The sequence below is a fragment of the Pollicipes pollicipes genome, unplaced genomic scaffold, assembly GCF_011947565.3.
Source record: "Pollicipes pollicipes isolate AB1234 unplaced genomic scaffold, Ppol_2.1 Scaffold_4295;HRSCAF=5057_pilon_pilon_pilon, whole genome shotgun sequence".
NCBI lineage: Eukaryota > Metazoa > Arthropoda > Thecostraca > Pollicipedomorpha > Pollicipedidae > Pollicipes > Pollicipes pollicipes.
In genome coordinates this window covers 6,943,999-6,958,122 of record NW_023596461.1, presented here as the reverse complement: position 1 = coordinate 6,958,122, position 14,124 = coordinate 6,943,999, and the positions used below count along the sequence as shown (strand labels likewise).

Sequence of the window (14,124 nt, the reverse complement as noted above, 5' to 3'; positions counted from 1 at the left end):
CTGTACAAAACCACCGACATTTGTCTGCTCTCTTGACCGCGACAATGCTCCTCCCCATTTGTGATATAATTATGTGAGGTCCTTGCTATACGACAGCGTTGCATTCGTCTGAACATCGAGCAGCAAGTTTTCGGACACCAGAAACATTTCCTTTCCTAAAGCCTTTATACTGAATAATATTTCACACACCATGCGTCCTGCACCGAAATCGATATCAGTTCGCCTTTTTCGGCCGTTTTATCCTGTCAAAAGGTTATGCAATGGTATCAGATCTGCTTCAGGAACAATTCAATACCAGACCGCTTGCCTAAGACACGTATCTTTCCGCAAGACCTTGAAAAACGTGCCGTTGGGGACTTCACCCACTCACTTGCTGAGGCTATATGGTGTTGCCTGACTCCCACCCTGGCGAGAAAAGCGGACGCCACGGAGAATCGAATCTCATGTCAACTGCTTGGCAAACGATCACTAAGACAAGAATAGGTACAAAACATCTGAACAAAACGTAGCTGACCTTGAACAAAACGCTTTGGCGAAATCTACCCCAAACCCGGTTCTCAGTACGGCCTAGTGTGCTTTTACCAGTCTGGACGACTGTGGCAGGTATTTTAACAATTAAACAAACACCTGACAGAATAGGCAACGATTCACATACCACCAGCGCGCAGCACGAGGCAGCACAGTACCGTTACGTCATATCACCGACCGTGCACAACAGCACGTACGCCATTCATGTCGGCCAGCGGCGGCGTGCGTCCTGTTCAGGGGTGCCATGTTCTAAAACTGGTTGGGTCTGAGCCCATGGAAATCAATATATACTGTCCGGGGCTCAGCCCCCCCCCCCCCCATCCTGACTTGATCCACCGCCCAACGCCCCTCTGAGTCCCCTCAATGCATACCGAGCAACGAGGGAACGCTGGGCGAAATACGTCCAGAACAATTATATTGACTGTTGGTATACTAGACCGAAGGAACCTTTCTTGATTTTGTTCGTTGTTCGTTTTTGTGTGAATCGCATCCCATTCTAAGCTTGTCATCAAAAGGCAGCTGACATAAACCTGAAATGGGAAGTCAGTGCCTCGTAGGAAAACAATTTTGAATCCCTGAGCTATTAAAAATGTTTGTGTTAAATTTCAACATTGAAGACGCAACTTGAAGTGGCGACATCCGGGGAGAAATCAGCCTTTGGAGATGGGCTAGGTCAACCTATTCGACTGAGTCCCCGCCCCACTAATTTTAGAAAGCGACCCCAGGCTGGGCCGACAATGTTGGCCCAACCTACCACCAAAACCGGATTTTTCCTCGGATTTGCCAATTTATCTGCCTCCTTGGTGTTTAAATTCATTGATCATTGATTCATTAAATTCATCGATTCAAGATCGTTGATTTCATTTTGTCTGCACGTGAATGCCGTAACATTTCAAGTCGATGCGAGACTGTATTTTTGTGAAAGCTTACAATGGGTGAATTCACAGAAATCATCTTAGTAACTAAACCCCAATAATTAAGATAAATTGTCTCCGTTTCTCCAATTCAATATTACCTTTTTGCTCAAACGCATTGAGGGGTTCACGGGAGCGGTGGGGAGGGGGGGGGGCTAAGTCAGCATGGGGGGGGGGGGCTCAGGCTCTCCTGACAGTACACACCGCGACACCCCTGGCCCCGTCACTGGCGGTCCCCGTCGGTGAGCGCGTCCGCGCTCGGCCGCGCGCGGTCCGGGCGCCGGCAGCGGACGGCCGGGCTGGAGCTCCGCGCCGCGCCGCGCCGCACCGTCAGGCGGCTACTGCGTCTGCAGGTTGGACGACAGGATCGGCCGCAACTGCGACACGATCGGGTAGGAGACGATCGGGCCGCCACTCAGCGAGCACGCCACCTGCGCGTTCACCTGAAGACGAAACGCACCACAGTTTACACGCACCGCTGGGCTGGCTCGGAGGTCTGGTCAGAAGACAATGAGGTGTTTGCAAATTCTGGTCCCAAGACATGGGACGAGCGGCCATTTTGGGGGACAAGCTATGTCCGACAAAACGTCCGCCCCCCGGTATGTCTTCAAACCTGACTTATTGTACCGAGTTCAGCATTGTTTTGCGACTCATGCCTGCCCGTGGTCGCAAACGCCGCTCTATAGCGTCGAATGCAGCGGCTTAAAGACGCACGCATGGACACTTTAGGGAGACGTTCCAAGCCGGTCCAGAAAAGTCCGCAGGGATTCCAGCCTTCTTTACCGTTGTCAACTGCTTTGTCCGTGGGCTGCGCGCCTCGCATGACACTGGCTCGTATTACAGAGCAAGGACGCGCAACTCTGAAACGTAGAGCAAGGACGCGCAACTCTGAAACGTCAGTACGCTTTCAAACCCACCGCAAATCATGACAGCGTGCAGCTATTGCAGCAGAACACGACAACAAACGCAACAAGAGAACGCAAAACTATTGCCAGTACCTGTGACCTAGTCCTCAGACTGACCTGAGCTGCAGCGGCGGCGGCGGCCGTGTTAATGGAGGCCATGGACGCCACCGCCACTGGCTGGTTGATGGAGGCCATTGATGCAGCCGCCATCGGGTTCATAGACGTCAACGACGCCGCACCCGGCTGGTTGATAGAGGCCATAGAGGCCGCCGCCATATTATTCATGGAAGCCATGGAGGCGGCAGCCGCCTGGTTGATGGAGGCCATTGACGCCATGGAAGCTGCTACCGGCTGGTTGATGGATGCCATGGACGCCGCCGCCATGGGGTTCATATTCGCCATGGAGGCCACGGCGGCCTGGTTGATGGACGCCATGGATGCCATTGACACTGCCACCGGCTGGTTGATGGACGCCATGGACGCCGCCGCCATGGGGTTCATGTTCGCCATGGAGGCCACGGCCGCCTGGTTGATGGACGCCATGGACGCCATGGAGACGACGGCGCCCTGCTGGTGGATCGTGACGGGCGCCAGGCTGACGCCGATGGCGGCCGTGGAGCCGGGCGTGTGCGTCAGCGTGACGGGCCCGGCGCCCATGCTGCACGGCACGGTGACCACCTGGGGCGCGGCGCCCTGCGCCACCATCGGCTGGCTGATGGGGCACATGGTCAGCGGCGCCGTGGGCACGCCGCCGTTGGTCATCGAGCTGGCCATGGACACGGCCGGCACGGTGACGGTGGCCAGGCTGGTCACGCCGCCGCCCGCCTGCTTGGCCAGCCGCATCTGCGCGTTCTGGTCCAGCAGGAACTCGTTGGTGGTGGTGAGGTCGTCCACCTGAGCAGCGGCAGGCACGCCCGTCAGTGGCGCCGCCAGCCAGCGGTCGTGCTGGCCAACAGCCTCAGAAGAGCCAGCGACAATACGGCTATACGGCGAGCGTCCCGCACAGCCGCCATATGTGCAGCTGGCTGGAGCGTCCAGAAATAACAGTGTACAGTGAGGTGCTCGGCGTACATCGTGGTTGTTACGCTTACAGCATGACCACATAAAAAAGGCATACCACGTGTGGCGCAAGATCGAAACGCCACGTAACTGGCGCCCGTTAATTAAATACAACGACATGACACTGATACTGATTGCTTCTCAGAGAACGGTTTTGAGGTGCCAGGCTCTGGGCTCACTCAGCGTTGTGTCTCGTCCAGAAGCAGACCATCTCATGACCATAACCGGGCCTGTCTCGCTGATAATAACTCGGAAAACGCCTGCGGCGGTGACGCCGGGATAGCCACGACTTTCAGGCACGGTACCGTACTGCGCATTTGAGACCATAAGAGGCATGCCGAAAACGACTGAAGCCCGTTTCATGTCGCATGGGAGGTTTGACCAGCACATGTTATGAACACAATATAAAACGAAAGGCTTTTGGCTCCTGTTTTTTTTTCAGCATTATGGCTTCCACGTTCTTATGTTGAGTAAGCAACTTTAGAAAAAACAGAAGGAGCTGCTTAGTACACGTTATAGTGCTACGCAACGATTATATTAATGGTGGCTGTGGCCTTTAAGCATGATCATTGAAGATGGGCACAGCTCGAAATATTGGTACCGTCAGTGCAATCGCTTTTTAGCACAACGTCTTTCAACCAGTACCTCCTGGTTAATTAAAGGCCATTAACTCATACGAATTTGAGCCCATCATGTCATCAACACCTTCATTCAGTAATGCGGCGACAGAAAACCATCAAGCCCCGTGACTTTGTTCTTGGATAGAGGCGTACCCTAACTTCTCGTCAGTAACCGCCACCCACACATAGTTCAGCTGTCATCCTAAGGCCTGCATGCATGTAAAGCATCGCCGCTTCCCAGCTCGGCGACGTTTTCGCGGCGAACTGGCCACAGCCGTACCTGCTTCTGCAGCTCCTGGATGCGCCGCTGCAGGATACGGTTCTCGTCCTCGATCAGCCGGTAGTCAATGATGGAGTGCGGGTTGGGCTCGCGCGAGAGCGGCGCCTGCCGGTAGTCCCGGACCACCACTCCGCGGTGCGAGTAGTCGTCAAAATGTCGCCGCTTGGCCTCAGGCGGCTCGCACGACTCGGCGCCGTCGGCGGCCGCCTCGGCCATCCGCCCACCGCCGCACAGCTGCTCCAGCTCCGCCAACGTCAGGTGACGGTACTTGCACTTGGCGCCGCGCGCGCACTCGCCGCGCGCGAAGTCCTTGCACACGGGCACCTCGTGCCGGCCGACGCGGATGTCGGCACCGCGCTTGACGGCCGCCTCGAGCACCTGGGTCGGCAGCTCGCCAGTGCGGCGGAACAGCTCCTCGTCGCCGCGCTCACAGTGCACGAAGCGGCAGCTGGGCCGCGCGCACTGGCCGTTCTGGAAGTCGTGGCAGAACGTGACGAGCTCGGGCCGCACCGGCGCCACGGCCAGCTCGTCGTCGGCACCGGCCGGGTGCGGGAACTTGCAGCGCCGGCCGCGGCGGCAAACGTTGCGCAGGTAGTCGCGGCAGACGGCCTGGTCGTCGGCCGTGCTGTCGGCGCCGCTGCCGCTGCTCACGTCCGACGCCGCGTCCATGGTCAGGCACGGCGCACCGCCCACCCTGCGGCAGCCGGCAGCCAGTCAGCAAGGGGCGGCGCCATGTCGCCGGCTAGCTCCCATACAGTCACAACAACCACAGCAAAGGCCGTGCATGAAGGTGACTTCTTTCTGGAAGATCTGGAGGTGCCTGCCAAGGCAGGACAAATAAGTGTTTCTGTGCAATCTTGCTTCTTGCTGGTTTGGTTGCTGTTGGTAGAAACGTGATGCTCTAAAAGCAAGCAAAAACTTGCCTCATCTTTTATCATCTGTTACCACACACAAGTTTGTCTCTACTCTAGTCACAGTCCTAAACAGACTCTTCCATAAGTGAGAAGTACAAGATCATCAAGAACACAGCAATAACAAACTCAAAAGCCAACAAAACTGCCAAAATCTACCTACAGACAAGCATTATGGAGCTAGCCTATAACAACAGAAAACCTGCACATTATGGTATTTTTTGTTACTTTTGAGCCCATAATTTAAACGCAACAGTTGTGTTGCAAAAACCGTGGTTTGGTCTCATTTCCAGGGATGAACCTTCATTTGATCCTTGATGCTTGTTTGATTTCCTGTCATGTCAGCATTTAGATGGTGCAACCTTAGCTGTTCAAATACAAACCATGGGGAAACATTTATCTATAGGTAGTTGAGTTTGAGAAGAAACAGTTTCCAAGCTTTATTAAGGATGCAGTCAAATGGTAAAAATGGAACCATCCAGATTCTGAAAGCTTCTTTAAGGAAATGGTCCGGATTTGAAGATATAAAAGTGGGCATCAGGTATGATGAAAAAAGCCCAGATATAATATTGGTTAAGACTGCTCTAGACAACTAGTGGAAGAAGTGAGTGTAACTGGTGGAATTAAGTGGACAACCCTGCTCTAGACCACAAAATGTCTCTTTTTGGTAAATATGTTTCTGAATTTGTTACTGTCTGATGACTTTGTCACAAAACATTCTTATGATGCTAAGGTGTTGCTCAACGAGTTGTGTGCAACTGCCATCCTACAACTTACATGTACCGTTTCAACTCATCGAGAGACGTCAGTCATCGCGCTCAAGGTGTTCATTGAACCAGCCAACAACCAACCAACCAACATATGTGAACCAACAAAGATGATGGACATTCTCCTAAATGAACAACAGCATCCAAACTGTCCTGCCCCTAGCAGGCCCACTTTGTTTTCCACTCTTTAAATCCTTAGAAACTGTAACCCCCAAGCCCTTTTCTGACCTGATCTGGTATAACTACTCACCTCCCATTTTATAGATAATGCTTTCTCTGCTAAAACTACCACAATGTATCACCTTATGCCTACCATGATTGACTGACATCTACCACAGAGAAGCCCAGTTCATTATTTTATTCAGGTAATGTTGAATTTTGTTCACCTGCACTGGCCTGGTTTTTGCTGGTGACTTACACTACCACTGGTGCTTGGGTATTGACCTTGGCTCCAAGCTTAGTTGAATCTTCTTTGTTTCCTGCCCTTATAGAAAACAATCTCAATCTCTCAGTCCAGGCTTGATTATCACAGGGCCTGCAAATGTACCATGTGCTAATCCAAGACCAAGCTTAGCTAGAAATGACATGAATCTGTCAAGCACAGGACCTAAAGGCTTCAGTTTTTTATAAATCCTAGAGTGTAAGGCAAGGTAAGGTAAGGTAATGGATAAGACAGGAATAGGCTGTGTTATTCATGCCTAACACAGCCTCTTTCAAACTACTCTGAAAACCACCTTCCATTTTGGTGAAGGTTGGCGCAGGCTAGCAGCAAGCTTTTAGGAGCTCAGAGGATGTTGGATGGGACACAAGAACTATCAGATTTGCTCAACACAGGTTTGAGGAGGGTAGAGGAGTGGCAGGAACAGGCCCAATGTCCTTTAGACTACCTGTCAGGAGTGACTTATGATGAAAATGAAAATACAGGTCTAAGGGGTGGCCAAGCCACATATTTAAACCAAGCTGTAAACATAATACCAATTTACCCATGCCTATTGCTATGCATTCCATAAGTACTATGTGGCTGTCGCCGCCTGCGAGATAATTACTACAATTGTGGCGCTCATTACTGCCGCAAACCATGGCCAAGCACCCCTATTTCCCCACCACTGCAATACCAACTTGGACAAAAATTGCACAAACTCAAACGCAAATGCACGTCATATCCATCGATCTCATCCGAAATAAACTATCCCACTTACATGTGCGGAAACCGCGCACGTACCCCGCGAGTGCGATATTGCACTCAAGATCAAGGCCGTATAACATGGGTGGAAACGTCCGTTATTGTCGTCGTATCCTGACTCAACGTAAGAATGACGTCACTGGGGCCAAGACTTTAACACGCTGCGGATGGTTAAGCATACTATTGAGTTAAGCATACTATTTAATATAGTATGCTTAATAGTATGCTTAACTATAAGGTTAAGCATACTATTTAAGCCGGCATACTATTGAGGGGCAGCTAGCAGCCCGGCACATCAAAATATTCGTTCAGGTGATGAAAAAGACAGCATAATCTTACGACACACATGATGATTTCCTTTGCAAGCATATGCGGTAAACCATTAACATACAATGACCTGAAAAATGAAGAAGCGTACATGATACTGATTCGCAATATGGCGGCCAGAACATTGTGTTCCGATAACGAACCTAATGGTAATGGCAAATGTACATGAACAACGTTTTTAAATGCATGGAAATTGGCGTTGAGCATGATGACGTACGTGGCAGCGTTAAGCGGCAAGCCATAACAATGCATTTCGGTCTTACATGGCCTCGCATCCTGGGCGTGGGCATGCCGCCGCGGGCGATGCGAGCGAGTGGTGAGCGTGGTGAGTCTGGGCTGCTGCACTTAATTTTGTTGTCTTTGATGCTCGAAGAGCCCGCCAGATGTGTCATGTTCGGCCTGTACTTATCTACATTACGCCGTCCTCGGTCTTTACCTGTGTACGGGGCCGGCCGTGCTCGATCCGCACCTTACTACACTCAGGCGTGCTCGGTCTGCATCTGTCTGCGAGGCCGGCTGTGATCGGTCCGTAGTCGTACCTGTGCGCGGGGTCGACAGTGCTCGGCACCTGACTGTCTGCGTAGTCCCCTGACGGCACGGCACCTGACTGTCTGCGTAGTCCCCTGACGGCACGGCACCTGACTGTCTGCGTAGTCCCCGACGGCACGGCACCTGACTGTCTGCGTAGTCCCCTGACGGCACGGCACCCTGACTGTCTGCGTAGTCCCCTGACGGCAGGCACCCTGACTGTCTGCGTAGTCCCCTGACGGCACGGCACCTGACTGTCTGCGTAGTCCCCTGACGGCACGGCACCTGACTGTCTGCGTAGTCCCCTGACGGCACGGCACCTGACTGTCTGCGTAGTCCCCTGACGGCACGGCACCTGACTGTCTGCGTTAGTTCCCCTGACGCACGTCACCTGACCTGTCTGCGTAGTCACCTGACGGCACGGCACCTGACTGTCTGCGTAGTCACCTGACGGCACGGCACCTGACTGTCTGCGTAGTCTGAGTGTCGAGCCACACATGTTGCGTTTTTGAGACGTTTATGTGCGTTGTTATGTTTAACGTTAAATTGACATGCGAGAAAATTATTGATCGTCAAACCGAGGTAAAGAGGACGATTTGTATGTGATACTTGAGTCGAAACAACATTAACTGCACAACTGATTAATATGTTTATTTCAATCTAGTAGCAGTGTGCTCCAATAATCTTATTTATTCCACCCCTGAGCACAGTTTGTTTGGCCACGGCCACTCATCGGCCGCCAAGATGTAAACGCAGACCGTCATGTGCACCAAGTCTCATGAGCAGCTCGCGGGCCTACGTGAGACTGGATCATGGATAACAGTTATTAAAGTTAAACCAGCCAATGGTCATCGATGTCGTGAAGCTCTCGTCATCTTTGCGATGAGGGAGTCTGGACGCCTTGGCAAATAGCTCTGCCCCAGACTGAAAATAGAATTTCAAGCATGGACACCGGTCCAATGTGCCGCGAGTGCTTTAGCCAGGCAGCTGTCGACAAAGCGAACGATTTGCAGGTTGATGATTGGGAATGTGACGAGCAGCATGACCGACTTGTACAGCACGGCGGTACAGACCGCCTTGTACAGACCGCCTTGTACAGACCGCCTTGTACAGCATGACCGCCTTGTACAGACCGCCTTGTACAGCATGACCGCCTTGTACAGGAAGACCCAGTTGTTACATATCAGGGCGTCGTGTCGAGGCCCGCATTTGGCCCAGTACACACCGCACGGCCGAGAGGCACAACAGCAGCTCGGCCGTGCGGCAATGGTCAGTAACATCCGCAGCCTCCGTCGCCGCCACCGCCGCCGGCGGCCCAGAATCGCTCTTCTTTAATCTTTCCTTTGCGCTCGCCTCCCTGCCGGGTCCCTTGGCACCACCCTTGTCGGGGGCCAAGTGAGATGCCATGGGATGTGAGATGTGAGCCATGTGAGCCATCATGCTTGTGAGATGCAGCTAGCGGACGTCAGAAAGTTATGTATTTGAGCCACACAGCACGCCATTTGTACTGTCCTCCAACAGCGTACATAGTTAAGAACCCTGTCCTCCAAGCTACGCGCCCCTCACCGTCCCGACACTGCTCCAGCAAAACGTTCGCGGCGTTCCTCTCCCATTGCGCCCACTTCGCCGCTTCCGACGCGCACCAGATGAAGATTTCCCATCACAACGCTCATCACTGAATTTTGTGTTAATGGTTCGTTGGTTATATACACCTCCCGCTAACAGTTTGTCCGTTAACTGTACAAGAATTCCGATGTCCCGGATGTCTCGCAGCGTTACACCCCACGGCTAGCGACCGCGGCCCATTTAGGTCTATACACTAGCGACGTTACCATCCTACACAAAAAAATATGGGAACCCAACTTATGGGAGAGCCTGCGCGTGGCGCGTGTACGGTTGCGTTAAATCTGTTGTTCGCACGTTTGTCAGCACCAGTGACAGCCAAAGGCGGATCCAGAGGGGGGGGGGGGGGGGAGGGCACAGGGCCATGGTCCCCTTGGGGCGAAGGGCCCGTAACCAGCCGAACAGATGCAGTGTTTAACACAACACGCAACACACAACACACAATTGGACCTCTTTGAGTTTCAAGGCGACCAATAACAGGCGCAAACGAAAGTAAAGGACTCGCGATAGGACAATAATTGTTCTTCGCCGATAGAGAGGTTTTAAGCCTCATTACGCTTTCCAGAGGTCCTAACGCTATTTCCGGGATCATAGATGTACAAAAACGTTTCAAAAAGTGGGAAGGGGGCAGGCTCAGGATATAATTCAGGGATTTTTATTCGGAAGCAAGCCCGATGACCGAAGAAGGGGCGGGGAGAGGTGAAGGCAAATATTATTGTCCGGTCTTAATTCACATAATACATTTTGGGAAACCATAACTGTCATGGTTACTATAATATATATACACACACACACATATATATATATATATATATATATATATATATATATATATATATATATATGTGTGTGTGTGTGTGTGTGTGTGTGTGTGTGTGTGTGTGTGTGTGTGTCTACAGTTGTTTCCCATTGGTGCACAATGCTTTCGTTTCGACTCATCGCCATCATTTGTCAAATAATTTGTCCATTTCGATATTGGTTTCCTTGAGGGGGGGGGGGGGCGAAATTACACGAACGGGTGCGCGTTCTGGCTCATTGGGGAGGCATCTGCCGCTGTAGGGTAGGTGCTATGGCACCACCTGGATACAGACTGGCCAGAATGTTGATTGCGAATTGAAGGCCCATAGTACGCCAGAGTTTTCATGTGCCATGATATTTAGATTATGTTTTTGGAATGAAAGATTTCTCGCAGCGTTTTAGGTGGAATTAATTCGGAAGCTTCAACTACTAACAGCCAAAAGCAATGTGACAAAAGCCATAGAACTGGATCTTCTCTTATAAAAAGCCAAGTCGCAGAAAAAAGGACCCTCTGACATATATTCCTTATCTGAGCCTTACTTCCGTCCGCCGTCGACAGCCACTGCCCTGGCCCAGCTATCCCGCATAATTGACCGCGAACTGATAGCATGACTGCTTTGTTGCATGTTTATAGATCAGCATTTCTAGTCATTTGTGAGTAAAGCATATAGCGGACGCCAGCAACAGCATCTTTTTCAGAGTCATCTTCCTTTACACCACATCACAGCAGAAAAGACCTCGGATGAGCTGCCTGCTTTAGGTATGAATTACCCCAACGGACATTTAATTGCCCATCATTCAAAGTAGATGACTTGGCCTACTCTTGTGTGTAGGCAGGGGCTTAGCCAGATACTTTCCAGGGGAGGGGTTTGGTTGATAAACGGCCTCCCGGATAGTGACCCTCCCCCTAGAAAGTCATCAGATATAGCTTGCTTGTTAACAAGGGGTATGGTCACCGTCGTTTTACTGTTATTTTTGCCTTGTCACCAGAGAAGCAAAAACCAGAAGCTACCGCTTGATCAATTCTGTTTGTGTTTTCAAGTCAATAAATCGCAGAAATGAGGGGTTGGGCGACTGCATGGAATAAATTACCGGTGCTCTTTATTTCTAAAGAAATCAGTGGACATTCTGAACTAATAAAACTCAGAAGCTCTGTCAGAATATCTTATATGGATCCCACAGTCACATTCGGCATATCGCAGAGGTAGACTGTAGGTCAAAATGGGTCGACACTTTGTATCGACATGGCTAAGCCATGTATGTCTGGAAACCTTTAACATTCAGTCAGAATCGATAGGTGGTGCAGATTATGTAGCGTAGTCTTGAACATGGGCGCTCGCAAATCTTCGCAACTAAACAATTTCAATGCCAGACGTTGCAGCCTCCATAGGCGGCGCAGCGTCGGCCCAACGGCTAACACTGAGCCGCGGGCCAACAGGTGAACGAAAATGATGATGGATCTGAAAGAATTGCATTTGAACGCTTTGGGACATCAGCGTTTATATTTAGGAGGTAGGCTGAGCGCATAATCCACCTGTGCGATTTTTAGATTTATGATAAGAACGGATTGTCCCGTACAACACCACACAGTGGTGCTGGAACTGGCGCTGGAACTGGAAGAGTAGAAGTACACTCGCTGTTTTCCGTTTTCCTGTAATTTTTAATCTGTTCAGAGGACAGATTAACACGGCGCTCGTCGCCTAGTATCACTTGCAGTGGCCAAGGCCGTTAGCTTTTACGGAAGCTGAAACCGAGGCCATTGCTGTCCTTGCTTTCGAGATTGCGGGTACGCACGTTCATACCTTTTGATGCAATTTGCTTCACTTATCGATCTCGCAAAAGATTAAACGTTCTCAGGAAAAATATGGAATGGCCCTGATCTTTTTCGGCTCATTTCAACCCACTCTGTTTAACAGTAATGAACCCCTGAGCCCCTGGAATAAAACACCAGGAGCACGTCACTGTTCCTGGCCACGGGCTGAATGGCCAACCTGTCCCATCGAGGGATGTTTTCCGGTTGTCATTCTGGCGAAACGGGGCAAGATCCCCTGGTAGATCCGAAGGCCCTTAGAGGGACACGTATCACATTGCCCCCTTCCCTGACGCCGAAGGCCTACTTACCGGCGCAGTCGACCCCGAATCAACACAGGAACACTCGCTGACGCAACAACATCCCTGGAGGTCGTAGGTGGTCAAATAATTTTCACGTAGACTCCAGTTTCATATTTGTGTTCTGTATCGTCCAGAGATATTGAGAAACCCCTGAACGCAAATGGCAGGTCAAAGTAGAGTCTCAAACTTGTTTTGACTTTGCTAACCCGTCTTCGTATTCAGATATTTTACACTTCGTCGGAATTGTGTACTGAGAAGTTTTGTAACGTGGTTTTGAACGTGCGCGCTGGCGAATCTTGCAACAGCAGCTTCGACGCCTGGCGTCGCAGTCTCCGATGCCAGCGCGGCGTCAACTGTATGGAAAATGGGCGAACGAAAAAGACGGCCCACGTTGAGGGAGACAGCTGGTAAACTGGGTAAACTAGCATGCATGTTTGAGATACTGCAAGAGTAAGCTGAACGCAACTTAAATCCAAAAAAGGGGAAGGGGAGTTAGCATTGCTGCCCCCTTTTGAAAAGTTCGGGCATACCTCCTGGCCCCTATTCCTACACCCATGCTTGCAGGGTGAATCTGATCGTTAAGGAGCCTGCTACGTTGCTCTTAATTTCTATGTATATGTTCGGAGGTCCCTGCGATGCTACTGGGGTCATTACTATCAGCGTAGCGGGACACTTGTCAATCATGGGCCCTTCACGGATTCTTCCAATTCGCCCGAAACACTCTTAGCGTCAAAACCGGGGCCCCATTTGAAAACCTGCCGGGGTTTTCTCGGTTTCTCAGGGGTCGCTCACATAGGTCACGTTCAACCTACTGACACATTCACGACATGCTCATGGGCCTTCTACATTGGCCTATAGCCCTTCCAACTGACTGCCACTTGCTTAGGGCCCTGCGCTCTTGTCGAAGGCCCTGTCTGATAAACTACTCAGGCACGCTTGATCGTTCGGTAGCCCTCCACATTGGGTCCTGGTATTTGAATGTGCGACCCTGCTGTGTATCTTGTACTGGCCGGCCCCTCTCGGGGGCAATCCAAAAGCCTGCTCGGATGCGCACAATATTTCGGGAGCCTCCACACTGGGTCTTGGGTGCTTCTTACTTTAATGGAGGACCTTACGCTCTGGTCGGAGACCCTATCTGTTCATCTGCTCGTGCGCATTCGATCGTTTTGTGGCCGTCCACGTGGTATTGTGGGTATTTCGTATTTGAATGGAAGGCCCCATGCTCTTGTGGGGGCCCCACCTATTGACCTGCTCGGACTCACTCGATCATTTCAGGCCCTCCATATTGTGTCTTGGGTACTTCTTATTTGAACTGATGGCCCTATGTCCTTGTCGAGGCCTAATCTATCAGGCTTCTCAGACCAGTGGCGGATCCAGAGAGAGAGAGAGAGGGGGGGGGGGCGAAATCCTGCCTCCCGCCGGTGCCGCGTGGGTACCCATAAACTCCGAAGGGGTCCATGACCGGCCGAACGGACGCAGTTTTCTGACACCAAACACAACAAAATTGAACGACTAAGGGTTTCCAGACGACCAGGAGCAGTCACCAGCGAAAGCGAACAGCCCGTGAGC

General features: G+C 51.4%; 1 protein-coding gene across 1 annotated transcript; it reads right to left on the bottom strand.

The window, feature by feature from the left end:
* Window positions 1–848: 848 nt before the first annotated feature.
* Window positions 849–7,206, bottom strand: LOC119096962 (zinc finger CCCH domain-containing protein 10). Its single transcript, XM_037219964.1, has 4 exons — window positions 7,184–7,206; window positions 4,307–5,000; window positions 2,465–3,241; window positions 849–1,885 (listed from the first exon to the last, which is right to left on the bottom strand). Coding segments are annotated over exons 1-4 (1,578 nt in total). The 5' UTR covers window positions 7,186–7,206; the 3' UTR covers window positions 849–1,780.
* Window positions 7,207–14,124: the final 6,918 nt, after the last annotated feature.